The sequence below is a fragment of the Nelumbo lutea genome, chromosome 2 (assembly GCF_056320005.1).
Source record: "Nelumbo lutea isolate HS-2025 chromosome 2, American lotus-T2T, whole genome shotgun sequence".
NCBI lineage: Eukaryota > Viridiplantae > Streptophyta > Magnoliopsida > Proteales > Nelumbonaceae > Nelumbo > Nelumbo lutea.
The window spans coordinates 382,697-409,373 of record NC_142685.1 but is presented as its reverse complement, the minus strand read 5'-3'; the positions used below and the strand labels follow the sequence as shown (position 1 = coordinate 409,373).

Genomic DNA, 26,677 nt, shown 5'->3' with positions numbered 1-26,677 from the left:
TTTCAACAGGAAACAAGAGCCAGCATTCAGAATTTGGGGAACCAAATCAGCCAACTTGCCACTGCCGTTAGCAAGTTGGAGGTGCAGAGCTCTGGGAAACTACCATCACAAACGGTAGTCAACCCCAAGGAGAGTGTAAGTGCAGTGGTGCTAAGAAGCGGGAAGGAACTACAGCTAGAACCTACATCACCAAGGAAGGTGGATAAAGGGCAGGAAGAAGACAAGGTGCAGGACTCAAGAGTTAGAGAGAACGTTTCAGCCATGATCAAGAGGACCTTACCAGAAAAACATGCTAATCCAGGTATGTTCACCCTACCTTGTGTGATTGGCAATAAGCAACTCGAGTATGCCATGCTAGACTTAGGTGCATCTATCAACGTCATGCCATACTCGATTTACTATGCTTTGAGATTAGGTCCTTTAAGGGAAACTAAAGCTGTTATCCAATTAGTTGATCGTTCTAACGCCTTCCCAGAAGGGATTGTTGAGAATGTAATGGTGCAGGTTAACGATTTAATTTTCCCAACTGATTTTTACATTCTGAAGATGGAGGAGGACACGATCGAAAGTTCAGCCCCACTTCTATTAGGCAGGCCATTTATGAAAACGGCCAAGACCAAAATAGATGTGGATGAGGGTACCCTCTCCGTCGAAATTGGCGGGGAGACTATTAAATTTAATATTTTTGAAGCTATGAAGTACCCAAATGAAGACCATTCAGTTGACACTATTGATCCAACTGTGCAGGAATTTTTTGAAAAAAATATGAATGAGGAGCTAGAATCAAGTGCACAATTGGATACGAAGGCCCCCCTATTCCAGATTTGAACCCGCCCATGATGGATGGAAGGGGAGCACACCGAAAGCTGAAACCACGAGAGCTAAAGTAGCAAAGGAGGACGTCGAGCATAACGACGTTAAACAATTGCTCTTCTGGGAGGCAACCCATTATGTTTAGTTAATTTGTTATTTTGTTTGGTTTTGATTTTTGTGTTTAGCAGGAACCCAACAAGACGAACAGGGAAGTACCCCCAAATCCTTCTTCTTTATGCATAATCACATACACTGGGGACAATGTATAACTTAAGTGTGGGGGGATTAGGAAAATCTGATGGAAATTTGGGATACCTTACCTTCTTCAAATTTTTGCTCCCGGAAACTTATCCTTGAACGATTTCAACTTATCAGGAATCATGTGCTTAGGCTGAATAGATAAGATAGGATGCAAGCATGACTAACTGAATATTTCTTGGCTGCATATGGTACCTCATGATTTTAATCGGTCAATAGGCAAGATGCATAAGGGTTTGATTGATTTTCACATAATTATCTATCAAACATGGGTTGATTATTCTAGAACTTGCTGTGTTAGGCATATAGAGACCACGATCAATGAATTCATGGATCAGGCGGTGTAACCCTGTGATTCTTGTGAAAAAAAAAAAAAAAGAAAGGGAGTTTGAAACTAAAATCGTGACTAATGTGAGATGGAGCATAAAATGCATTCACATCTAGAAACAAAAAACAAGTGTGAGACGGAGCATAAAATGCACTCACATTTAGAAATGAAAGCAAGTGTGAGATGGAGCATAAAATGCACTCACATCTTGAAAAGAAGGCAAGGGTGAGATGGAGCATAAAATGCACTCACCCTAGAACCCCAACCCCATTCTCACCTTCAGATCCTAGGAATTCACACTAAGTGGTGAAGATGTGATACATAGCAAGCTTATGGCAATAAGCACACCTTGTTTTGATTCAAAGGAAAGTAATTGCATCTGGCTGAATTGGTTTGTTAAAAGCAATGAGCACCCGTGCAGTCCAAGGAGTTTCAGCCCTGGAAGGCTTGTCTCCTTGACTATCGATTTAACTTGGGACCATGAGGAATGGTGATTTGCCATCACTCTTGGACAAGAAAAAGGGGAGAAAGAGATGAGAAGGGAAAGGTTACCAAGTTTGAACTAAAGCATGAAATGAACCAGGCCTCATGTAGAGAAAAAGAAAGATTGAAAATCAATAGTTAGTCTCTCTTGTGTTACTTGAGATTTTGCCTTGCCCGAGGACGGGCAAAGTTTAAGTGTGGGGGGATTTGATGAGACCAAAACGAACCCTAATTTTATCCCCTAATATTCACTATTTTACATTTATTTAGCACTTAAATGGACTCATTACTCTTGTCTTTCGATCTAGGGCAATAAAGAAGGCAATTGGAAGAAAATAGGGCAAATCGGGTGATTTTGCACAGTTTCGGCGACAGTCAGTAATCTGGGCCTAACTCTCAATTTTGGACACCGAATTGGACAATTCAAGAAGCATTAGAAAGATGAAAGGAAGGCCCACAACTTTTATGTTTTGGGTTTTGACAGATTCGGCCCGCATCGAGTACGAAAATGAGCCCAAAGTCGGAGCAAGTTCGCAGCCAGGCCCATTTCTCAACTTAAGCCCAACTCGCAGAAGTACCTTGAAGCAGCCCAACTCGAATTCAAGAGTTAAGAGTCCGAATTTCGAATGTAATCTCCAAGGAGAGAGTTTTATCAGATCTAAAGTCTTGAATGTAATCCTAGAGAGATAAGAAGATTGAGATTAGAGCATTAGATAAGAGATAGGATAGGATTAGTTCAAGCTAAGATCAAAACTCCCTAAGGATTGTCATCTAATAGAAACGACTCATGCTCTACTAATCCAGATGTTTGTTCCTAAGACCTATTGGAGTGATGTTGTTCTCACCTCTTGCTTCTTGATAAATCGCATGCACTCTTTTATTCTTGATGGCTAGTGATGGGGCAGAAGTATCCTCTTGTAAGAGTCAGACATGTGGTAGCACCAGGAATATCCATGGCTTCACTTACGAGCTACCGCCACAACTCCACCTACGAGCTGCCACCTTGGCCAAATAGTACCTCCTTGGACTAACAGATCCACCTCAGGCACCCGAGCTAACCTCAGTTTAACAAGAGCTCACCTCGGGTGACCTCACCTCGCATGAGTGAATAGACCATGGTCGAACCACCACTGAAGGTATAGGATAGCTCGGCAGGCGAGCCAAGCTGCACGCACAAGAAAGCACACTTGGTGATACGAGTTGTACTAAGACGAAACACACCTGAGTGTCACCACGTGTACACGGAGTGGCCCTCTAGTAGCACCGTTTGGCAGTACCATCATTACGCTTGTCCGTAACATCTAGTTGTGCCATCATCACGCATGCCCATCCTGTCAACCAGTCGGCCCTAGGCTTCCTTCATGCATGAACCACATGTCGCATTAATCACCTTAAGGTGTCCTACATCTCGACCAGGTGTTCGTGTCCACCACCAAGTGCCCAACACCTCTCCAACACGTTTCGTTTGGCATGAGCAAACCTCATCCATATAAAGGTTAGTTGATCATTCGTTATACACTTTTTGGCCTCATTAATTACTAGCTTTATTCACCTCGGACAACTCAGCCTATACTAACTTGCTTGTCGGAGTTCTAAGCCCGGGATATCACCCTAGGCCCTCTGACCTCGCTCTCTTTTGCAAGTACCCCTACTGACCTCCGATCTACCTCCGGGACCCCATAGACACTTTTGATCTTCATCAACTAGACACCTTTCACTTTCTTGTTCCCTTTTGCTTTTCCATTCTCACTTTCCCCTCGTGTTTTTGGGTGTGTTTGTATTGTTCATAAGTTGGGCCCTTGCTGTGACAAACTTGACTCTTGAGCTATCAGGTATGTGTTCCTTGGTTACTATTGCAATAAAAAATGGTATAAATGCTCTGATCTTGTCCTTTGTAAAGATTTTGTAGTTCCAAATGTTACATTCTTTGAGGGCATTTCTAGACAGGTGTCCTCGCCTTCTATTCCTCTTCCCTTTAATTCAGGAGATGAGTTTATTCCCCTTCTGACCATCGAGGAGCCTTTATGACCTTCGATTCACAAAGTGTATTGTAGATGAGATCGAGAGCCAACATTTTTATTTGCACCGACTCCAACTTTGGCTTCAGGCTCACCACTAACATATTCACCGTTGCTAGATCCTCCTCAGTCAAACCTTCATCTTCTTATTATTCTTCATAAAGGTAAGCATACCTATACTAAGCATCCTATTTCCTGTTATGTTTCCTTGGCTTGCCTATCTCCTGCACATCAACAATGTGTATCTCTTTTGTCCTCTGTTTTCGTTCCTTGTTCTATCGAGGAAGCCCTTGTCCCACCCGACTAGAAGAAGGCAATGGATGGGGAATTTCATACTCTTGAGTCCAATCATAAATGGGACCTTATCACCTTGCCTCGTGGGAAACAGGCAGTTGGTTGCCGATGGGTATATACATCAACAAGATGGTAATATTGAGTGTTTTAAAGCCCATGTTGTGGCCAAGGGCTACACAACCATATGGTGTTGACTACTCAGAGACATTCTCTTCTGTTGCCAAAATGGGCACAGTCCGGGTGCTTATCTCCTTAGTTGCTCATTTTGACTGGCCCCTTTTTTAACTTGATGTCAAGTAGGGTTGTACATGGGTCGGGTTGGGTCGGTTTACTGGGGTTTTCCCAACCGATCCGACTTGGTCGGGTTACTTGAGGTGGAAACCGAAACCGATCCACTGATAGGCAAAACCGACCTGGTCGGTTTGAGTCGGGTTGGGTCAGTTTCGGTTTTGCTCCTGTAGTCAAACCTTATTTCTGAAACTTGTCTCACCTTTGGTCCAGTGTCAACCTTACACTAGAAGTTCAGGACTGTTATCAGTCTTGAACCCTAATGAATCTCAGGATCAAAGATAAGATGGAAGAAAGAGGAGAGAAGAGAAAGAGGGAGGAGAAGCAGTAGAACACAAGGGTTGAAAGGAGGAGCAGAAGCTTAATGTACTGCCGCCGCCACTTTAATTAATATTTATAGGTTATGCTCATTACATGGAAAGGATAGATTTGCCCTTAGTCTTTACATAACAAATAGAGTAAAACAAAGACTAAAATAAATAACAACTGAAACAACTAAATGACCAATAGCTAACCCTAGGCAGACTAGAACATCTTCTACCCGACGAACACAATGGGACCATAGCTGTGGGGCCCACATTAGTGTTCTCTACACTCCCCCTCAAGTTGGGAATAAATGTTTATCATTCCCAACTTGGATAGATTTGCCTCTAGCTTCTTCCGTGATACAACTTTAGTGAGGATATCTGCCAGTTGCATATTGGAGGTGATGTATGGGAGACATACTTCTTGTGATGAGACCCTCTATCATACAAAGTGTCGATCAACTTCAATATGTTTAGTCCTGTCATGTTGCACTGGGTTGTGTGCTATATTAATAGCCGCTTGATTATCACAATACAGCATCAGGGGCTTCTCATACTCAACACCCAACTCCTTAAGTAGTGATCTCAGCCAAGAATTTCAGCCACTCCATTAGCCATTGGCCTGTACTCAGCTTGAGCACTGGATCGAGAGACAACACTTTGTTTCTTACTCTGCCAAGAAACCAGGTTACATCCGACAAGAGCACAATATCTAGAGGTAGACCTTTTGTCATCAACACTCCCAGCCCAATCGGCATCTGTATAGACTTCCACCTTCATGTGGTCATTGTTCTTGAACAGTATACCTCTACCCGGGCATCTCTTCAAGTATGCTAGTATTCTTTCTGCTGCTAGAATGTGCGTGGTTCTAGGAGAATGCATGTACTGACTGATAACACTAACGACATAACTGATGTCTGGTCGGGTAAGGCATAGATATAGGAGCTTTCCCACAAACCGCTGGAACATAACTTTGTCTTCAAGCAGCTCTCCACTCTCTACATTAATCCTGTGGTTCTGTTCAATGGGTGTATCTGCAGGTTTGACACCTAGCTTTCTAGTTTCAGCCAAGAGATCTAACGCATATTTCCTCTGAGAGACAAAGATCCCCTGTTTAGATCTAGCAACCTCAATGCCCAAAAAATACCGTCGTGTACCTAGATCTTTCACATGAAACTCTTGATGAAGGAGCTGTTTGAGGGACTCAATATCATGGTTGTCATTTCCTGTCACCACAATATCACCAACATATACTACAAGTAGTGTTAGTGACGACTCCACCCTCTTGATGAACACTGTATGATCTGACTGGACCTGTACATAACCGAACTTCCCAAGGGCTAGTCTGAATCTGTCGAACCAAGCTCTAGGTGACTGTTTCAAACCATACAATGCCTTATTGAGCCGGTAGACCTTCTTACCTGCCTCTGTATGATAGAATCCAAGAGGCAACTACATGTAAACCTCTTCCTGCAAGTCCCCATTCAAGAAGGCATTCTTAACATTCATTTGGTACAAAGGCCAAGTGTAGCTTGCTGCAAGAGATAATAGAACCTGAATGGTGGTCATCTTGGCTACCGAGGCAAATGTCTCCAAGTAATCTATACCATAAGTCTGAGTGAACCCTTTTGCAACTAGCCGAGCATTGTACCTCTCAATGGAACCATCCACATTGTGCTTCACAGTAAATACCCACCTGCATCCAACTGGTTTCTTTCCTTTGGGCAAGTCAACTAGCTCCCATGTATTATTTTTCAACAGGGCATCCATTTAAACTTGCATTGCACCTCTCCACTCTGGGACTGATAGGCTTCTTGCACTATTCTTGGAAAAGGGACATTAGCAATGGAAGTGAGATAGGACCTGTAGGAGGGAGATATGCGATCATAGGAGAAAAACTGGGAGATGCAGTGGGTTGTAGATGTGGTGCAATGCTGTTTTCCTTTACGGAGGGAAATGGGAAGGTCAAGGTCATCTGCAGAGGGTGAGGTAGCAACAATGGAAGGAGTCTCTGTGGGCCCTGGGACTGGACTTGGAGCCGCAGAAGAGATTGTAGCTGGTTGGGACTGCTGATGACTAGGATCAATCTGCCTGCATCGCCTGTGATAGACTCTCAACTCCCGATCCCTTTGACCACCCTCGCTACTACAACCCTCATCATCAACTGGAATAGGTAGGGGAACAGCCCCAAAGGTATTAACCCTGTCCTCACTGCACTCCCCCTCCCCCTGAAGAAAAAGACCCAAATCTCCACGCTCACTACTCTCCCCCTGAGGAGAGACCCGAGAATAGTAGGGTGTCTCCTCCAAGAAAGTGACATCCATGGATACAAACTTCTTCCCTGAGACAGGATCATAACAACAATAACCCTTTTGAGTTTGTGCATAACCAAGAAAGATGCATTTGGAGGCCTTGGGTTGAAACTTGGAGTGATTGGGACCAAGAAGCTGAACAAAACAGGTTCAACCAAATGTCTTGAGGGGAATAGTGAACAACTCCTCATTGGGGTATAGAAGGGAAAAAGGAGGTTTCATATCAAGAACCCAAGAAGGAATCCGATTAATAAGATATACCGTCGTAAGAATAGCATCACCCCATAAGCGAATAGGGACGTTGGAGGTAAACATAATACTTCTAGCCACCTCCAAGATGTGCCTATTCTTCTTCTCTGCAACCCCATTCTGCTGAGGTGTATGAGGACACGTGCTCTGGTGGATAACCCCATGATTAAGGAGGTACGATGCCAATGGCTTAGCAAAGTATTCCTTTGCATTATCAGATCTAAGCACTTTTATCCTGGCATCAAATTGTGTTAGGATCATTTGGTGGAAGTTTTGGGTCAGGATAGGCATCTCATCTTGTGATCGCATAAGATAAATCCATGAAAACTGGGTGTGGTCATCAACAAATATCAAAAAATACCTGTACCCCCTCATAGAAGGAATGTGATATGGCCCCCCAAACATCAATATGCACAATATCAAAAGAACTATTACTCCTTTTGTTACTCAATGAATAAGAGTTTCTACAATGTTTAGCCAACTCACAACTTTCACACTTCAACTGAGATGACTCAACAGACTCAAACAAAGTAGGAAACAGACTCTTCAAGGACCGAAAAGATAAATGACCCAATCGGTTATGCCACAACATAACCGGACTCATAACTTGAGAAACAAGTAACTTCTTATCCACTGACTCTTCCCGACGAGAACTCTCCCCGAGCATATAAATCCCATTCGTCTCACAGCCAGTCCCAATCACGTCTTCGTCTCCATGTCTTGAAAAACACATCGGTCAGTAAAGAAAGTTGGTGAGCAGTTCAAATGTTTGGTAATGCTACTGACGGAAAGGAGGTTAGTATCCAGTTTAGGAACATGCAAGACAGAGGACAAGGATATAGTATCTGACAGTTTGATGTCACCCTTGCCAGAAATAGGGACAAGAGAGCCATCAGCTATAGATACTTTATCCCTACCAGAAGATAAGTGATAAGTAGTAAACAAAGGGGGCAAGCTAGTCATATGGTCAGATGCACCTGAATCTATTACCCAACATGGTTCGGTAGTACCTGGAGCGGAGGCATGATTGGCTGAGGCTCGAGTACCTGAGTGTGCAAAGGCCGATGTAGCCGGAGCTGATGATGACTGCGGTAACTGAGCTGAACTGCCAACTTCCTTCTCCAATTGTATTGGAGCTGCCCGAACTGCAGCTAAGGTCTCTAATGGTGTGCCTCTCGTGCCTGATGAGGATGCTGAATCAGTAGTCGTAGCCACATGAGCATTACTCCTTTTATTTCTCAACTTTGCCGGGACCAAATGTGGATGCAGCTTCCAACATGTTTCTTTTGTGTGTTTAGGTTTCTTGCAATGCTCACACACCACATCCCTTTTATCTTCCTTCTTTCTGTCCCTCTCTGAATCACCCTCTGTTTTGGGTTTGACAGCTACCAAGGCAGGTGTAAGCGGCTGAGGTTGCATCATGACTTTCCTCCTGGTCTCTTCACTGTGCACTAAGGAGTATGCCTGAGTGAGGGTCACACTATCTCTGGTAAAGATCTGCTGCCTCAGAATATCATATTCTGAATTCAGTCCTGCCAGAAACTCAAACACTCTGTTTGTCTCAATGTGCTTTCTATGTATCTGAGCATCTTTGGGACTCTCCCACTCAAGATCCTCTAAGTGATCAATCTCATGCCACAGGGACTGCAAGTTAGAGAAATAGACCGACACCGGTTTCCCTCCTTGTTTAAGGGCATTCACCTCACATTTCAACTCATATGCTCTGGCAACATTAAGGGGTTGGGAGTAAGTCTCTTTCATCACATTCCATATCTCCTTGGCTGTCTTTGCCCATATGTAATTTCGGCTGATATGGGGCTGCATTGAATTACAGAGCCATGCCATAACCAAGTAATTTTCTTGGACCCACTTTGTATACATAGGGTTTCCCTTGGAAGGTTCTGCTACATCTCCCAAGAGATACCCTACTTTGCCCCTTCCCCCAATAGCCATCATGGCTGATTAGGCCCATTCCAAATAGTTTGATCCATAAAACTTTATTGTTGTAATCTGAAAACCTGTCTCAGAACCACCACCTTAACTACTGTTCCCAAAACTGCCTTCTACCTGATTCTTAAACTCCATTTCAGTCAAGAACCAGAAGTATCAAAGATTATGGTTACTACAGTCAAAACCAGCACTATAACTCCCAACAACAGTCACAAAATCAGTAGAGGACCAATCTGTACTCACGATGGATGTGCATGAAATATATATAAGACTGATCTGAAATCAATAACCACACACAACAGCAACAGTCCGAACTGTTTTCACCCCTTCAAAAGTGTTCGAAACCCCAAAAGAAGACTGAAACACAGTTTGAAGAGCAATCTGATATGCTGAAGCCAATTTGAGGTTTTAATCAGTCCTAAGAGCCGTACGGATAAGGTTTGTATTAGGGTTAATATGAAACCCTAAAACTGATCAATGTTGAGGAGAATTCTAGGGTTTGCCGCAGGAATAAGATCACAAGTTTCGGCCTAATACTAGGGTTTGCCGTAGGGATAAGACAAAACCCTATAGAAACCCTAGAGAATAGAGAGATAAAACCCTAGAGTAGTTCGGCCACCCTTACTGGATAGGTCCAACCTATCTTTTCTGATGTTACTTCTCTCAGAAAGTAAAAAACTTACAGTAGAATGCAGTTCGCTGCCTACGAAGGTTACCCGAACCCTAGCCTTTTCTGATTCTTCTTGATCACCAACTTGCTACAACTGTGACACTTCTTCAAACAGCTGCTAATCCTCTGGAGATCTCCAAGAACCAGTCAACGAACTCTGCTTTCTCAGCTTCCAGCCTTAGATGGTTCTCTTGTGGTCGGCTGGACTAGACTCACATGGGAGAACTTGGCTCTGATGCCAACTAGAAGTTCAGGACTGTTATCAGTCTTGAACCCTAATGAATCTCAGGATCGAAGATAAGAAGGAAGAAAGAGGAGAGAAGAGAAAGAGGGAGGAGAAGCAGTAGAACACAAGGGTTGAAAGGAGGAGTAGAAGCTTAATGTACTGCTGCCGCCACTTTAATTATTATTTATAGGTTATGCTCATTACATGGAAAGGACAGATCTGCCCTTAGTCTTTACATAACAAATAGAGTAAAACAAAGACTGAAATAAATAACAACTGAAACAACTAAATGACCAATAGCTAACCCTAGGCAGACTAGAACATATTCTACCCTATGAATACAGTGGGACCGTAGCTATGGGGCCCACATCAGTGTTCTCTACACTTACTAACCCCTGTTCCACTCAAAAAGCTTTTGTATTTCCCTAGTAAGCAAGCAACCTTAATCTGTTCAGACCTTTGTTGACCACCACCTGTCATTTACTAGAGAATTTTTCATGTCTGGGTTCCCAACTGTCCTTTCTCAGAGCCTAGAGTAGCCATCTGGGCATAAGTTTTGAATTGAGACGTTGGATTCAGACCTAGTGATCCTGATCTGCTATTAGAGGAAGCTGTAAGACTTCCTTTCCCACATCGAGCTCCAAAGTTTCCTTATTTTGAAACTTCTAATCCCCTTCTGAGATTCCTTTCTTTGGCTGAAAAGAAGCTACTTTTGTCCATGTCAATGAAGTTTGGAACTACCGAACTAGTAGAAGACTAGTTAAGTAGGAAGACTAGTTCGGTTCGGTTTCGGGTCGGTTTCAGTTTTTACACATGAAAACTGAAACCGACCCGATATTTCGGTTTATAAATTTGCCCAACCTGAAACCGACCGGTGCTAATGAAAACCCGGCCGACTCGGGTTGGGTCGGTCCGGTTTGGTCGGTTTGGGCCTTCTTATGAACAGCCCTAATGTCAAGAATTCCTTCCTTAATGGTGATTTGCAAGAGGTGTACATGGAGTGACTTCCTAGGTATGTTGCTTGGGGAGATGTAGGAAATGTGTATAAATTGTGGAAGGTTATCTATGGGTTGAAGCAGTATCCACGGACTTGGTTTGGCCAATCAGTAGTGTGATGCAGGAATTTGGCCTAAAGCAGTGCAGTGTTGATCACTTTTTGTTCAGTGGAAACACCTCATCTAGGAAGATTGTTCTGACTGTGTATGTTGATGATATTGTTCTTATAGACACTGATGCTAAGGAATTATTGAACTGAAGTGTTTTTGCAACAACATTTTCAAATCATGGATCTAGGATCCTTAAAGTACTTCTTGGGAATTGAAGTTGCCTGGTCAAATTGGGGAATCTCTTTGTCATAGAGGAAAATATGTTCTAAATTGCTAGATGAAACTGGGCTTCTAGGTGCCAAACTTGTCAAGACACCTATGGATCCCAACGTGAAGATGATTAATAATCAGGGAGAGTTGTTGAGTGATCTTGGAAGCTATATAAGATTAGTTGGGATGCTGATTCACCCCACTACCACCTGTCCTGATATCTCCTTCAGTATAGGAGTGCTAAGCCAAGTTATGCAGAATCCCACAACTATTCACTAGGAAGGTGTTATTATTGTGTTGAGGTACCTAAAGGGTGCTCCAAGTCGTGGTTTATTGTACAAGAAAGGGGGAGAACTATCCCTGGAAAGGTTTACAAATGTAGATCGGGCAAGGTCATCAATGGATAGGAAATCCACTAGTGGTTATTGTACCTTCCTATGTGGGAATCTAGTCATTTGGAAAAGTAAGAAACAAAGTGTAGTTGCCAGATGTAGTGCTGAAGTCGAGTACAGGGCACTTGTGAATTGATTTGGTTAAAGCATCTTCACCAAGAGAACCCAGAATCACTTAAGGAGGTACCTATTATCTAGGGATGGGAATCACTCAACACAAATAGCATAAGCTATAAAAACTCAAATAAACTTTGGTGCCGTTCGACAAGTCCTTTTAGAAAGATCTTCCAGCACAGCCCAGATGGCCAAAAGCCATAGTGAGCTTTTGGGTCTTAAGATAAAGATTGTTTGGTAAGTGGTTTGGTATACTAGGCTTTTAAAAACGCCATAGTGAGCTATATATCATGCAGAAAGACCAAAAAGCTTCATTTGGAGCTTCCTAAAAATAGGTGTTTTCAGTCTTTTCGGGTATTTCCGTGCATGCATCTTCTCATATTTCTGGCTTTTGGTTACCAAATGGAAAAAGACCAAATTTTGGTCTTTTGACCTTACCGAAGCCCAGAAAACTGTGTGGAAAGATTTGCCAAATGGCGCCTTCATTGATCCTTGTGTAAAATGTCCACATATTTATAGATTGTAGACCCATAAGAATCTTAGTAGGACTCTGTTGGCAATCAAGATGGGCCAAGTAGGCAGAATTTACAAGGGGCAGCTTATGCAATTCAAGTTCTGGACCTGAATTTGGAGGTTTAGGAAATCTGGGCCAGCTTCATGGGACTTTGACTACTTGGTGAAATGGGCCTCCAAGTAGTTTGGTCCATTAGTATATCCTTTTCTGGAGTCAAAATTGTCTTTAATATCTTATTTATGTCTAGTTTTGTAGCGAGAATGCATGTAGTAGTCCTATCTATGTCTTGTAGGTTGTGGAGTGATAGTAAGTTGTGACTGCACTAAATGATTGATATCTTGTTAATTGTGTTAGTTAAAGAGTCCTTTGGGAATCATAGAATGTTGGATATGTGGGAGTTTCTCTCTCAATTTCTACACTGGAAATTGTTTGGTTTTCACATTGAAAACCTGCTGCAACTCTGCTTCACTTTATGGACCATTTCTGGTTAGTTGGAGAACCTGAGGTCATACCAATTTCAGGCTTGGAAATTGAAGCAATTACAGGTGCAGATTCTTTCCACACAACGTGGCATCAGACTCAAAACCAGAAAATTACTAAATTGCTATTATCCTATTTCAATTGAAAGAACACTTAATAACTCTTAAACTATTTATTCAATGGCTCTAAAACTTTAAACATAAACCAACTAGAGTTAGACAAATCAGACCCTATCATTGGATCCTAAAGAATGTAAAATGATAAAAATATCCCTGGTGTCCAATTCAACCCAAATGCCAAGTACTAGGGGTGATTATGGGTCGGTTTGGTTCGGTTCGGTTCCATGGCAGAACCTGGAACCTATCCCGTAGGGGTCGGTTCTGGTCTTGGTGGTTCTGGGGTTGTTTCCAAGGTCTACCTGTGGAACCTCCTGTTCTTTGTAAACATTACCTTTTACATTACTTAATGTATACAATCAAATATTAAAATGAAAACAATTGATCAAATAACTTATGTAACTCAATGGCCAAGTGAGACCATGGCCTTTGTAACCATGAGTTATTGGGTTCAAATCTTCACATCCCCTATTTCAATGCATGTTCGGTTCCAAGGTTGGTTCCACCACGGCCAACCAAGGTCGGTTCATTGGGTCGGTTCGGGTAGGGTAAACCCATAGACCCTGGAACCTACTTAGGTGGGGGTTGGTTCCAAGAATTTGGAACCAGACCCTACCCTGTAACAGATTGGGTAGGGTCGGTTCAAGGCCAGTTCGAGGTCAGTTCCATTCAGTTGCAGTAAGAACCCACCCATTTGCTCACCCCTACCAAGTACCATCGTCGTGCCATATCAAGCCTCTTGTAAGGCCTTCTTTCTTCTAGAATAAGTCTGAGGCTGATTGAAAGTTTGGGCAAGAGCCGCAAGAATTTGTCAAGTATTGATCTTCAGTTTCCCCAATATATATATATATATATTGGGGAAACTTCCCCAATATAATAGGAGCATATAAGTTTTCTTGCAAAAACTTCAATTTTCCCAAGCATGCCTTACATTTTATATGAACTTGGACGAATGCTGTTTTTTATTTACCTAGTGTAGTATGACTGAAGGCTCTGATGCTTTTAAAGGTTTTGCTGGTTCCTAGTTTGGACTGGAACATCTGATCATATATTTGGTGCATGTGCAGATGTTGATTTATGAGTTCATGCCTAATGGGACACTACGAGATTGGCTTTGTGGTAACTTCTTTTACATCAATTTCATGTTTTTCCTGCATTATATTGCACTAGCTACTCCCTTGCAGAATACTTACTTTCTAATTCCTAATGTTTTAGTTTAGTAAAATTTTATATGATGTAAGTTGAAGCCATGGAAATTGCAAAATTATTGATGAATCTTGGATATAAGGCAAATTATTAATCTGGTATTTCTATCTGATGCTAGACAAACCACATGAGTCAATGACTGGGAGTGGATCCTATCTTAACTATTGATACAGAAAGAAGTAATACCTTTATATCATCTGGTACTTTGTCTATGTTATGTAGTATGAATATATGCTGCAATTATATGGAGTATTTGGGGGAAGATGAATGCCAGAATCTTCTCTGAAAAAGTGCAGTCCTGTGAGGTTATTATTAATCTGGTCATTATTCAAGTAGCTGACTTGAGAAAAATTCAGATGTTCTTTAGTTGATGATATTGTTAGAGGATTATTTACTTTCATGAGCTCTTCATTCTACATAGAAATACTTATGTAAAGCTGGTCTCCCTTTCCAAAAGAGCAACCAAACTGAATTTTGATGGTTTCTTGCTCCAGAATCCTGGTACAACTGTAGAGTTAGTGGGGCTTTTAGGTATCTTGGGTTGAGATCATCATTTATATGTTTGATCCAGTTGGGAGATTCTCCATGGCTGATATTCTGAACCTTGTCAAGGGTGTTAGGTTGATGTTTCTGTTGACAGAAGGTGGAGGGAGAACGAGACATCATTTTTAGCTTAGATAGTTCTTTGATGGTCTCTGTTTTTTTCATCGTCCTGTTAGAGAAGCTAGATGTTTGAAATTTAGGGTGAGCATCTTATTCATATGAACGATGTGGATAGATAAGACTCTAGCAGACATCTTTTCTTCATGGGAGCTAATTTGCTTTCTTGTTCTTTTTTTTTTTTTTGATAATTAATTTGCTTTCTTGTTCTTGTCAGGTTTGGTTATTTTGTTCTTACGCTGCCCATTGAGGTTTTCCTGTCTTGCTTCTTCTTTGGCATGATTTTGTACCTCCTCTTTTCTTTTCATATAATAAATTTTTCTTTTTTACCAATTAAAAAGTACTTGGTTTTTTACCAATTAATAAAATTTTCTCTACTAAAACATTTATTATAACTTGTGTAACTCTTATTTGTCAATATGCATTTTACTTGTGGATAGTTTTTTAGCTTTTGGTAGTAGTATAATGCATGTGTGCATTAGTTTTTGAACTTAATTTCACTAACCACAGAATGTGATTGGCAGTTAAAGCAAAAGAACGCCTAAGTTTTGGTATGAGGTTGCATATTGCATTAGGTTCAGCCAGAGGAATCCTTTATCTCCACACTGAAGCTAACCCTCCTATATACCATCGAGATATCAAAGCCAGCAACATACTTCTGGACTCTAAGCTTAATGCAAAAGTGGCTGATTTTGGACTATCACGAGTTGCACCAGTTCCAGATGAAGAAGGGATGATGCCTGGTCACATTTCCACCATAGTGAAGGGCACCCCGGTAATGTTGTCTCTTCTAAAACATAAACATTGTTTGGTAATCTATGAACATAGTCACTAGGAGATTCATTCTCAATAATCTTTGCTATGAGAATTCCCTTTAAATATCTTTTGACTTTGCAATATTTTGTTGTCTATCAATTGTTCATCAATATATATGTGGTCAAATAAAGTCCACAAGATATTCTTTTTGAAGTTAAGAATAGGGAATTTGTAGAATACATTTCTTTTTTGGTATTTGGGTCCACTAAGGTTTAAGTTGTTTAATGGTCCTAGAAATTTTAGATGTGCCACTTCAGTTTTAGTAGGCTTTAGAGAGTTTTATATACAAGGATTCAATAACTTAAACTACCCCTGTGGGTTTCTGAAAAATGCTTTAACCATTCCTTTGTTTCTTAAATGATTTATAAGTACCCCTGTGGTTTCCGAAAAATACTTATCAGAATGTTAGGTCATTAAAATGGACTGAAAGACCCTCTTGCCCTTTTATTCTTCAAATTTTCAAAACAGTGGTTTTTGACCCTTTTACCCTTTTTCCCTTTTCAGAACCATTCTGCTCCAGTGAGCGAGCGCCAAAGCTCTGAGAACACCCTATTTGCTAATGTTGTTCATTCATTCATTGCAATAAAATATCTTCTTAAAAGGCAATGAAAGTTATAAAAGCATTTTTTTTATGTGAGAAATAAGAATTTCAGACCCTAAAATAGGCTTGTTCGGGCTTGCCTCGAGGGGCGTGGTACAAAGGCGACTTATAGAATCAAGAATAAAATATGTTTTACATCACATTAGCTACTTGAAGCAATGCAATTAAGGAAAAAACGAGATTGTGGGTTTTACATGCTTGAAAATGCTTTATATGTTTGCTTTTATTTTAAAATTTTCATTTGAATACGCTTTACATGTTATGTTTATGTATTTTAATTTTAGATAATATGTTTTTTAAAACATTTATTTTAAAATTTAAGTTTATATTTTTTTTGACATTATGTTTAATATTTTTTGATTTTGAATTTTCTGACTTTTTTTTGAGTTTTTAGCTTTTTTTTGTAATTTTGCGCCCTTGCTTAAAAAGGCGCACACCTTGCCTTGCACCTTGCACCTCAGGCACAAATTGGCCCTTGTTCCTTTTTTGTGCCTTGCGCTTTTAAAACATTGCTTCTGAACGATGGTATCTTAATTGTGGGTGCTTATGAGGATTTTGTTGCAGTTCATGTCGTTATGGAGTTATGTACTGTTGTGTCGGGTTACTTCCCAGATTAGGTGTTTCTTTGAGGGAAAAAACTGTCTCTAGAGAGAGAGATGAGAAGAATGAATTCTTGTTTCAATTGAGTAGAGTCAGGGCTTATATTAGCTTGGCCAGATTTAGATCTTCTACAAGTCATATCTAACTATGAGTCCTTTGTAGGGTTATAGACAACTTGGTATCAGAGCAGGTCTTAAACAGTCTAGGGTTTCTCATGTACGGTTGTCCAACCGGCTACATGAGACATTTTCAGGGCTGGAAGTTTCAGCTTGAATCGCATGGTTCTTGGAGGTTGTTGGAGATTGCCAGAGGTGCCCAAAGTACTAGTAGTCGAATAGGACTGCAACCAATCCTAGGCACAATGTGAAATAAACAAAGAAAAAAGATTGAGGAGAGAAGAAGACGAAGAGAAGAAGAGAAGGAGAACACGAAGAGAAGAATTCAGAAAGAGAGTGTTAACCATGATTGTCACCCCACTCTACAATTTATATTAATAATCAAGTAAGGGGTGAAAGGGCTGAATTATCCTTACTACTTACATGGCAAAAGAAAAAAAAGGAACTAATATAACTACCAACTGAATTAACTGCTAACTGTAACTAACTACCATCATAAACTAACAAACACAGTGGGGACCACATAAATAACATAGTGGGGACCACATTAATGTTCTCTACAGTACTGAAATCTTGGAAGGGGTAGTTTCTGGTGACCAGGAAGAATCAGAGTAAAACAGCTTGTAACCACATATGAACTATCTATATGAACAAAAGTAGTGTGATTGGCTCCTACACTTTGTTGCCCGTTTGAAGAACTAGAACCGGCTGAATCCTTCTTATTCATAAGCTATCCATACTTCTCTAGTTCAGTTCTAACTGTTGCTACTGCAATGGACTCTCAATCAGCTTGGGTAAGAGGTCCTGAAGAGTCTATTTCCACATTTGCATTTCCCTTATTGTTCTTGACCCGAGCTGGTATGAGGTGTGGGTGAAGCTTCTAACAAGTGTCTCTGGTTTACCTAACTGATCAATCCCAGGCTGTCTCAAAATGGCATTCCTCTAGCTCTCCTCTCCAAAAACAAAGGCATAAGCTTGAGAAAGAGTCACACTTTCTCTAGAAAGGATGTGTTGCCTAGCAATGTCGAATTTAGGGTTCAGGCTAGCCAAGAACTCAAAAACCCTATTCTTCTCTACCAACTTCTAATAGGATGTTGCATCCTTTGTACTCTCCCAAACCACAGTTTCTAAGTGATCTTCTCCTGCCAAAGTGTTTTCAACATGGAGAAATACATGGCAAGAGGTTTATCTCCCTGTTTTGTACTAATCACTTAATTCCTTAACTGATAGGCTCTAGCTACATTTTTTCTGGGAATAGGTTTCAACCACTCCGTCCCAAATCTCCTTTGTAGTATTAGCCCACGAAAAGTTTTTACCAATGTGAGGTAACATAGAATTACACAGCCAGTCCATCACCATGTAATTCTCCTATACCCACTTGGAGGAATCTATAACCAAGTTTCTTCTCCTCCCAAGTGATGTTTCCCAAGACCACCAATGGCCATCTTGGCTGATTGTGCCCATTCTAAATAATTTATATCATCCAATTTCATCGTGGTAATAATTCCAGTCCAAAAAATATCATCAGTACCTCCAACACCCGAACCCATGTTACCGGTGGACTTCTGCTCAGTACTCCAACTCTCCATTTCAACTTCAAACAATTAAAAAACAGGAAATAAATAGGTAAAAGGCCTCCAAGACCAAATTGATCTCACACAGAAGGGTAGCTGACCTTTCTGAAAGAAGAAAACCCTATTTGGGGAGAAATCTCTCTTCTTTCATCATCTTCCACCGAAGAGAGATGTCCTAAAAACTCCCAGAAACTTAACCGCCCTTATAAAAAACCTAGAGAAGTCTAACAAGGTCCAAGCGCCCAAGATCAGGTCAAACTTGAAGGGTCCAACTTAATTGGGGCTCTTCCCCACACTCCAGTTCTTCCTGATTTTGATGCCAAAACGTAGATCACCTTCTTGATGGCTGTAAAACACCAAAGACCAAAAATCCAAGAACTGGGTAGTCTGAAGTAGACCAATCTGCTCTTTATCTCATGCAATTGGCTGATCTAGGACTGCGTGGAAGAACTCCAAGAAACCCTAGCCTTGCTATGATACCAAGTAGAAAACTGCTGAATCAGAAAATCTGTAAAAGAAAAGGTATTTCTTGAAGAAGAAAAGAAAGAGAAGAGGTTTGAGAGAGAAAAGAGAGGTATGTTCTAGACGCCCTCTTCACTAGTATTTATATTTTAAAGAAGGGTACAAAGACCAATGCACCCTTCTAGGGCGGTTAACACCTAAAACTGGATAAAACACTTAAAAGAACAACTGAAAAAGGACCCATCAAGGGTGTTGTGGTCCCCACTTCCTATCTAAACAATAAATAAACAAAAAGTACTAATAAATCTGCACAAATCTGTCTAAAACCTCAACAATAGGCATCAACGTGCAAGGAATTATCTGCTTAATCTTCAACTTTATGCCCTTTTTCCTATTGGCATAAAGTTGCTTGAGTCCTCCATAACTGTTGGCTTAAGTTCTAGTGGTCCTCTTCTCCCTCAAGGTCTTCATTATGTAATAGAAAAGCTTGTTGGGCCTAGTTTTTTAAAAGTGCAAGGAGCAATTTGTGCCCGAACCGGATGCCTTTTTGAAGCAATGGTACACAAATATATATATAAAAAAAGATAAGCATAACATGTAAAGTGTATTCAAATGAAAATTAAAAAATAGAAGAAAAACAATCCTTGAGAATAGAGGACTGTTTAGGATAGATGCAGGAATCAAAAGAAAACAACAGAAAATACTTCTTCCAAGGAAGAGGAGATGAAGAAGAAGATGGCGGCAATAATGGTTCAGAGAGAGAGTGATTCGAACCTTAGTCTCTCCTCTTACACCCTAACACTGTTTTATTAAGTTAAACTTGAATAATTTACAAAGAGGCCTTTAGTTGGGCAAGAAATTAAAAGAACATAACATAGGAAGAATGGGCCCAGAATAAGGCCCACTACAAAAAAGAATATAAACATATGAAAGGATAGACAACCTATGGACTATTCGGCCCATCTTCTCTACACTCCCCCTCAAGCTGAGCATAGATGTCAATCATGCCAAGCTTGCTAGTATCATGCTGAAGTTTTGCCTTGGGAATGCCCTTGGTGAGAAAATTTGCTAGCTGTCATTCAAAGGTGATGGAAGGAAGACATACTTCACCCGAAGCCACTCTTTCTCGAGTGAAGTGTCTATCAACTTCAATATGCTTAGTTCTATCATGTTGCACTAGGTTGTGAGCAATGTTGATGGCGGCCTGATTATCACAGTATAACATCATTGGCTTGTCATGCTCAATCCCTAGTTCCTCCATCAATGATTTTAACCACAATAGTCAGAAACTCCATGTTCCATGGCTCCGTATTCTGCTTCTGCTAAAGATCGAGCAACAACAAAGTGTTTCTTGCTTCTCCAAGAAACAATATTACCAGCCACCAAGCTGTAATATCCAGAAGTAGATCTTCCGTCATCAATGTTTCCAGCCCAGTCAGCATCAGTATAGGCTTCAAGTTTCATATGCCCGTGCTTGGCAAACAGAATTCCCTTAATAACACGGGATTCGCTCTGCTGTTGCCATATGAGTGTTTCGGGGAGCATGCATGAATTGGTTGATGCAACTGATAGCATATGCAATGTCTGGCCGAGTCATGCATAGATACAAAAGTTTTCCAAGAAGTCTCTAGAAGACTCCTTTGTCTTCTAACAATGTTCCATCTAAAGTAGAGAGTTTATTACTCATATCAATAGGAGTAGCAACTGGTCTAGCACCCATCTTCCCTATTTCAGAGAGCAAATCAAGAATATACTTCCTTTGGGAGATAAGAATCCCATCACTGGATCTAGCAACTTCTATGCCAAGGAAGTATCTCAATTCCCCCAGATCTTTAATCTTAAACTCTGTATGGAGGAAAGATTTGAGATCATTAATTCCTGAAACATCATTACCAGTCACAACAATATCATCAACATACACAATTAGGTATACTGCCAGGAGTCTACTCCTCTTCACAAAGAGAGTATGATCAGACTGTGTTTGTACATAGCCAAAGTTAACAAGGGCAGCTCTAAACCTCTCAAACCATGCTCTAGGGGACTATTTAAGTCCATAAAGTGATTTCTTCAGCTTGCATACCTTTCCTTTCATATCTGCTTCATACATCCCTGGAGGAAGAGACATATAAACCTCCTCCTGTAATTCTCTATTTAGAAATACATTTTTTACATCCAATTGATAAAGTGGCCAGTCAGAGTGAGCAGCCAAAGATAGAAGAACTCTCACAGATGTCATCTTGGTAATAGGTGCATAGGTCTCCAGATAATCAATCCCATATATCTGTGTATAGCCTTTTGCAACCAGCCTAGCCTTATACCTCTCAATGGTGCCATCAACATGATATTTGATGGTAAAGACCCACTTACAACCAACTGGATCCTTCCCTTCAGGCAAATCAACCACTTCCCAAGTGTCATTCTTGTGTAGGGCATCAATTTTGGATCTCGTAGCATCCCTCCATTCTGAAATATTAAGAGCTTCTGACACAGACCTGGGAATAGGGTTAGAGGCAACAGAAGAGAGGTAGGAAAAGTATGAAGGAGAAAGCAGACTATAAGAAAGGTGTTTGGAAATGCAATGTGCAGTACACTTCCGTTTTCCTTTCCTAACAGCAATGGGAATATCAAGGTCAGGGAAGGATGGCTCTAAAGGGGCTGAAACAATACCTGTTGTCTCATCTTTAACTGGAAGTGCATGAGGCTCATGTGTTGTAGGGGAAACAACCTCTCATTTCTGGTTCTCTGCCTTTGATACATCCTGGGATTAAAGAGAGGACGAGGAGGTAAAGGGGGAGGAACACTGGGACAGAGAGAGTGGAATGATTGATCCTCCCTTGATTCATTTGAAGAAGAAAGAGACTCAATAAGAGACTCAACCGGGATAGGAAGAGGAAGAACAAAGACTTGTGACAGATCCTCCCCCTTTGGACAATGTCCATCCATGGAGGAACCATAAAAGGAAGAAAGCTCATCAAAGGTGACATCCATTGTGACATATCGAGTACCAGTCTTTGGATCAAAGCAACAGTAACCCTTCTGTGTGGGGGAATAACCAAGGAAGATACACTTGTGGGCTTTTGGTTCAAATTTATGTCTTTGGACACTAGGAATATGTACATAACAAGTGCAGCCAAAGACACGAAGAGGAATAGAAAAAAGCTCATTGTCCGGATGAAGAAGACTGAAAGGAGACTTAAACCCCAAGACCCTGGATGGAATATAGTTTATAAGGTAGGTAGCAGTGAGAACAACATCACCCCAAAACTTTGTAGGAACATGCGAGGCAAACAAGATACTTCTTGCAACTTCAACAATATGCCTATATTTCCTTTCAACAACTCCATTCTGTTCAGGGGTCCTAACACAGGAACTTTGATGAATAACCCCCGTGTCAGAGAGATAGCAGGATAAGTTCTTCTCAAAATATTCTTTTGCATTATCAGATCTGAAAATTTTAATCCTGGTATCAAACTGGGTTAGGACAAATTCATGGAATTGTCGCACAAGTCTGGGAACTTCATCACGGGATTTCATCAAGAATATCCAGGTAAACCGAGAAAAATCATCAATGAACAAGATAAAATATTTGTAGCCACCCATAGAGGGTAAGTGGTAAGGCCCCCACACATCAGAGTGCACAATATTAAAAGGAGAAGAAGACGTTCTATTACTTAAAGGATAATTGTTTCTATAATGCTTTGACAACTCACAAGACTTACAATGAAGATTGGACAAACTAATTCCCCTTAACAGTTCAAAGAATAAATGACTCAATGCTGAAAAGGAAAGATGACCCAAACGAAAATGACATAACATAACTCGACTGATAGACTCTGAAGATATAGACCCAAAAGCAACATTTCCAGGTTGTTTAGGGCACTGTCCCAGAGTATCAAGCAGGTATATTCCATTCGCTTCATGGCCACTCCCAATCACCTTCCGAGATTCCAGATCCTGAAAAACACAGTAGGAAGGAAAGAAGGTTACACAACAGTTTAATGACTTAGTTAGACTACTTACAGATAACAAATTTGTATTTAGTCTAGGTATTTGAAGGGCAGAAGATAGGAACAAGGAATCTGTAGCCTTGATGGTTCCCTTGTCAGAGATAGAGGCAAGATTGGTTAGGGTGATTTTGTCACGTCCAGGAAGCAAATCATATGAAACAAACAAGGTAGAAAGGTTGGTCATATGATCAGAAACACCTGAATCAATAATCCAAGGGATCTTAAGATTACCTAAAATGATTGCATGATTGGCAGAAACCCTTATACCTGAATGAGCAAATGCAGAAGAGGCTGAATTTCCTGAAGGGTTGGAAGAAGTCACACCCTCTAGGTGACTGATCATCTTCCCAAACTTCTCATATTCTGCTTTCATGGCTAGTAACTGTGCACAAGCAGTCATCTCTTCAGTATGGTACTTGTCACAATTTGGACCAGCAGCCGCATTAGCACTCCTTGTCCTTTTACTATCATGTTTTTTTTGAAATCGAAGAGGAACAAGATCAGGATGTAATTTTCAGCACTTGTCTTTAGTGTGTTTTAGCTTTTTACAGTACTCACATACAACCTCTTTCTTCCCTGAGCCATTAGAAGTCCTTGCAACTCCTTTGGGTTTCACTCCCATATTAGCAAAGTGATCACTTAGACCAGCCCCTTGAACCTGGACAATCCTTCTGCTATCTTCACTACTTAGCAATGCATATGCTTGTGACAGTGAGACATTCTCCTTGGATAAAATATTTTTATCATACTCTGGGTTTAGTTCAGTCAAGAACTCAAACACCATGTTTCTTTCAACCAGTTTCCTGTAGGTCTCTACATCATTAGTGGTGTCTCAGGTTACAGTTTCTATCAAGTCTCTTTCTTGACACAAAGACTTCAATGTTGAGAAGTATACAACTAAAGGTTTCTCCCCCTGTCTTAAATTTTTCACATCACTTCTCAACTTGTAAGCTCTAGCCACATTTAATTTTTGGGAATAGGTTTTTGCAACACTATCCCAGATTTCCTTTGCTGAATTCATCCACAAATAGTGTTGGCTTATCTATGGTTGCATTGAGTTCACAAGCCACCCATTTACAGTGTAATTCTCTTGCATCCACTTCTCATAAGATGGATCATCTTCTGAGGGAGCCTTCTTGCTCCCGGATATAAAACCCCGCTTTCCTCTGTTATGAATCCTTACCAATTGTGACCATGCCAGATAATTAGTTCCATCCAGCTTGACTGTGGTCACAGTCAGTAAAGATTCAACAGAAGCTCCCGGAACCTGTCCGAATTCAGCAACACTCTTGTTTTCAATCTCTGAGGAGTTCATCTCTTTAAACACTTCAGAAAAGATTTCAGCCAACTTCAAAACAAAAACACCGAATGAGGATGAACAAGGACAGTGTTAAGCCTGCCTCAAAGCAACAGTATCACAAATCTGAGAACAGAAGTAGCACCTTGTTGACTACACGGGACACCAACCAACTTGGTTCGGCCTTCAAGAAATAAAATTAGAAAACCTCCAAACACTGAGCACCCAGTCCAGACTCCTTTTCTAAACAGAAATTCAGGTATTGACCAAACAGTACCCCAAAAGGAGCAGAGAACAGTCCGTACTGGTGAAGAGGCCTTTTTACAAACACAGAGTGGGCAGTAGAGAAGACCACACTGTCAAAAATAAAAACAGCCCAAAAAACAGTTCGTACAGGGGCCCAAAAACAGTGCAAGGGAAACAATAACCAGCAATACTGATTCCTGAGGTATTTCAACTACTTGACGGTCCAGAAAAAAATATGAAACCAACCCAGAAAATTCTGGGCTAAACCAGAATAAAAGAACAGCCAAATAGTTGTACTGTGTCCAAAGAAACTTCGGACATTTCAACAGTTCAAAACAGTAAAAACAACCCAGAAACTACTGAGCACAACTTACAATCTCTGATTAAAGCTCTAAATCAGAAACCAACCTGTTTTCTCTGATTCTTCCTGGTCACCGGACCACTCTCTAAGAGATTTGAATCTTGGGCACCTTCTTCAATCTCCAATGACCTCCAAGAATCAGGCGACTCAAGTTGAAGCTTCCTGCCCTAGAACAACTCTCATGTAGTCGGCTAGACAACACCTACATGAGAGCCCAAGCCAAGTTTAGGCCTGCTCTAATACCAAGAAGAAAAACAGTCCTTGAGAATAGATGATTGTTTAGGATAGATGCAGGAATCAAAAGAAAACAGCAGAAAATACTTCTTCTAAGGAATAGGAGATGAAGAAGAAGATGTCGGCAATAATGGTTCAGAGAGAGAGAGATTTGAACCTTAATTTCTCCTCTTACACCCTAACACTGTTTTATTAAGTTAAACTTGAATAATTTACAAAGAGGCCCTTAGTTGGGCAAGAAATTAAAAGAACATAACATAGGAAGAATGGGCTCAGAATAAGGCCCACTACAGAAAATAATATAAACATATAGTTGAAAACAGTCCTAGAAGTAGGGACTGTGTTTGAAACAAAGGAAACTAGCAAGAGAAGATTAGAGAAGAAGAGAGAGTTGCGGCAAGAAGAGTTAGAGGATGAGAGTATCGAACATAACCTCCCTCTAACTCTCTAATACACTTTTATTAAGTTAATCTTTTAGTAATTACAAGAGAGGTTCTTAGCTGGACAAGAAATTACAAAAGAGGAACATAAAAGAGTATGGGCCCAGAATAAGGCCCATTACAGAGAAGAACATAAAGATAACATACAGTAACAGCCTATGGGCCATTCGGCCCATCTTCTCTACACTCCCCCTCAAGCTGAGCATAGATGTCAATCATGCCCAGCTTGCCAGTGTCATGATGAAGTCTTGCCTTGGAGATGCCTTTGGTGAGAAAATCTGCCAATTGGCCTTCAGAGGTAACGAATGGAAGGTACACTTCTCCGGAGGAGACTCTTTCTTGGATAAAATGTCTATCAACTTCAATATGTTTGGTTCTATCATGTTGTATCGGGTTGTGAGCAATGTTGATGGCAGCCTGATTATCACAGTACAACATCATGGGTCTGTCATGATCAATCCCAAGTTCTTCCATTAAGGACCTTAGCCACAACAATTCCGAGACCCCATGTGCCATGGCCCTATACTCTGCTTCTACAGAAGATCTGGCCACAACAGATTGTTTCTTACTCCTCCAAGAGACAACATTACCAGCCACCAGACTGCAATATCCTGAAGTAGATCTTCTGTCATCCATATTTCCAGCCCAATCAGCATCAATATAGGCTTCAAGTTTCAAGTGGTCATGCTTGGTAAAAAAGGATTCCTTTCCCTGGAGAGCCTTTCAGATAGCACAAAATCTGTTCTGCTACTGCCATATGAGTATCTCTAGGAGCATGCATGAATTGGCTAATGCAACTGACAGCATATGCAATATCTGGTCTAGTCATGCACAGGTACAGGAGCTTCCCAAGAAGTCTCTGAAAAACCCCTTTGTCTTCCAACAGAGTTCCATTTGTAGCTGAAAGTTTGTGACTCATATCAATGGGAGT

The 26,677-nt window shown here is 40.9% G+C and overlaps 1 protein-coding gene across 7 annotated transcripts in view; it reads left to right on the top strand.

Moving 5' to 3' along the window:
• Nucleotides 1-26,677, top strand: part of LOC148867968 (putative LRR receptor-like serine/threonine-protein kinase At1g06840) — a 107,889-nt gene that overhangs the window by 60,490 nt on the left and 20,722 nt on the right. For all 7 annotated transcript variants that reach the window (XM_088970181.1, XM_088970177.1, XM_088970182.1 and 4 more), the window contains 2 exons: nucleotides 14,194-14,245; nucleotides 15,517-15,767. In XM_088970181.1, coding sequence (XP_088826307.1) covers nucleotides 14,194-14,245; nucleotides 15,517-15,767 — 303 coding nt within the window. The remainder of the gene's footprint in view (nucleotides 1-14,193; nucleotides 14,246-15,516; nucleotides 15,768-26,677) is intronic.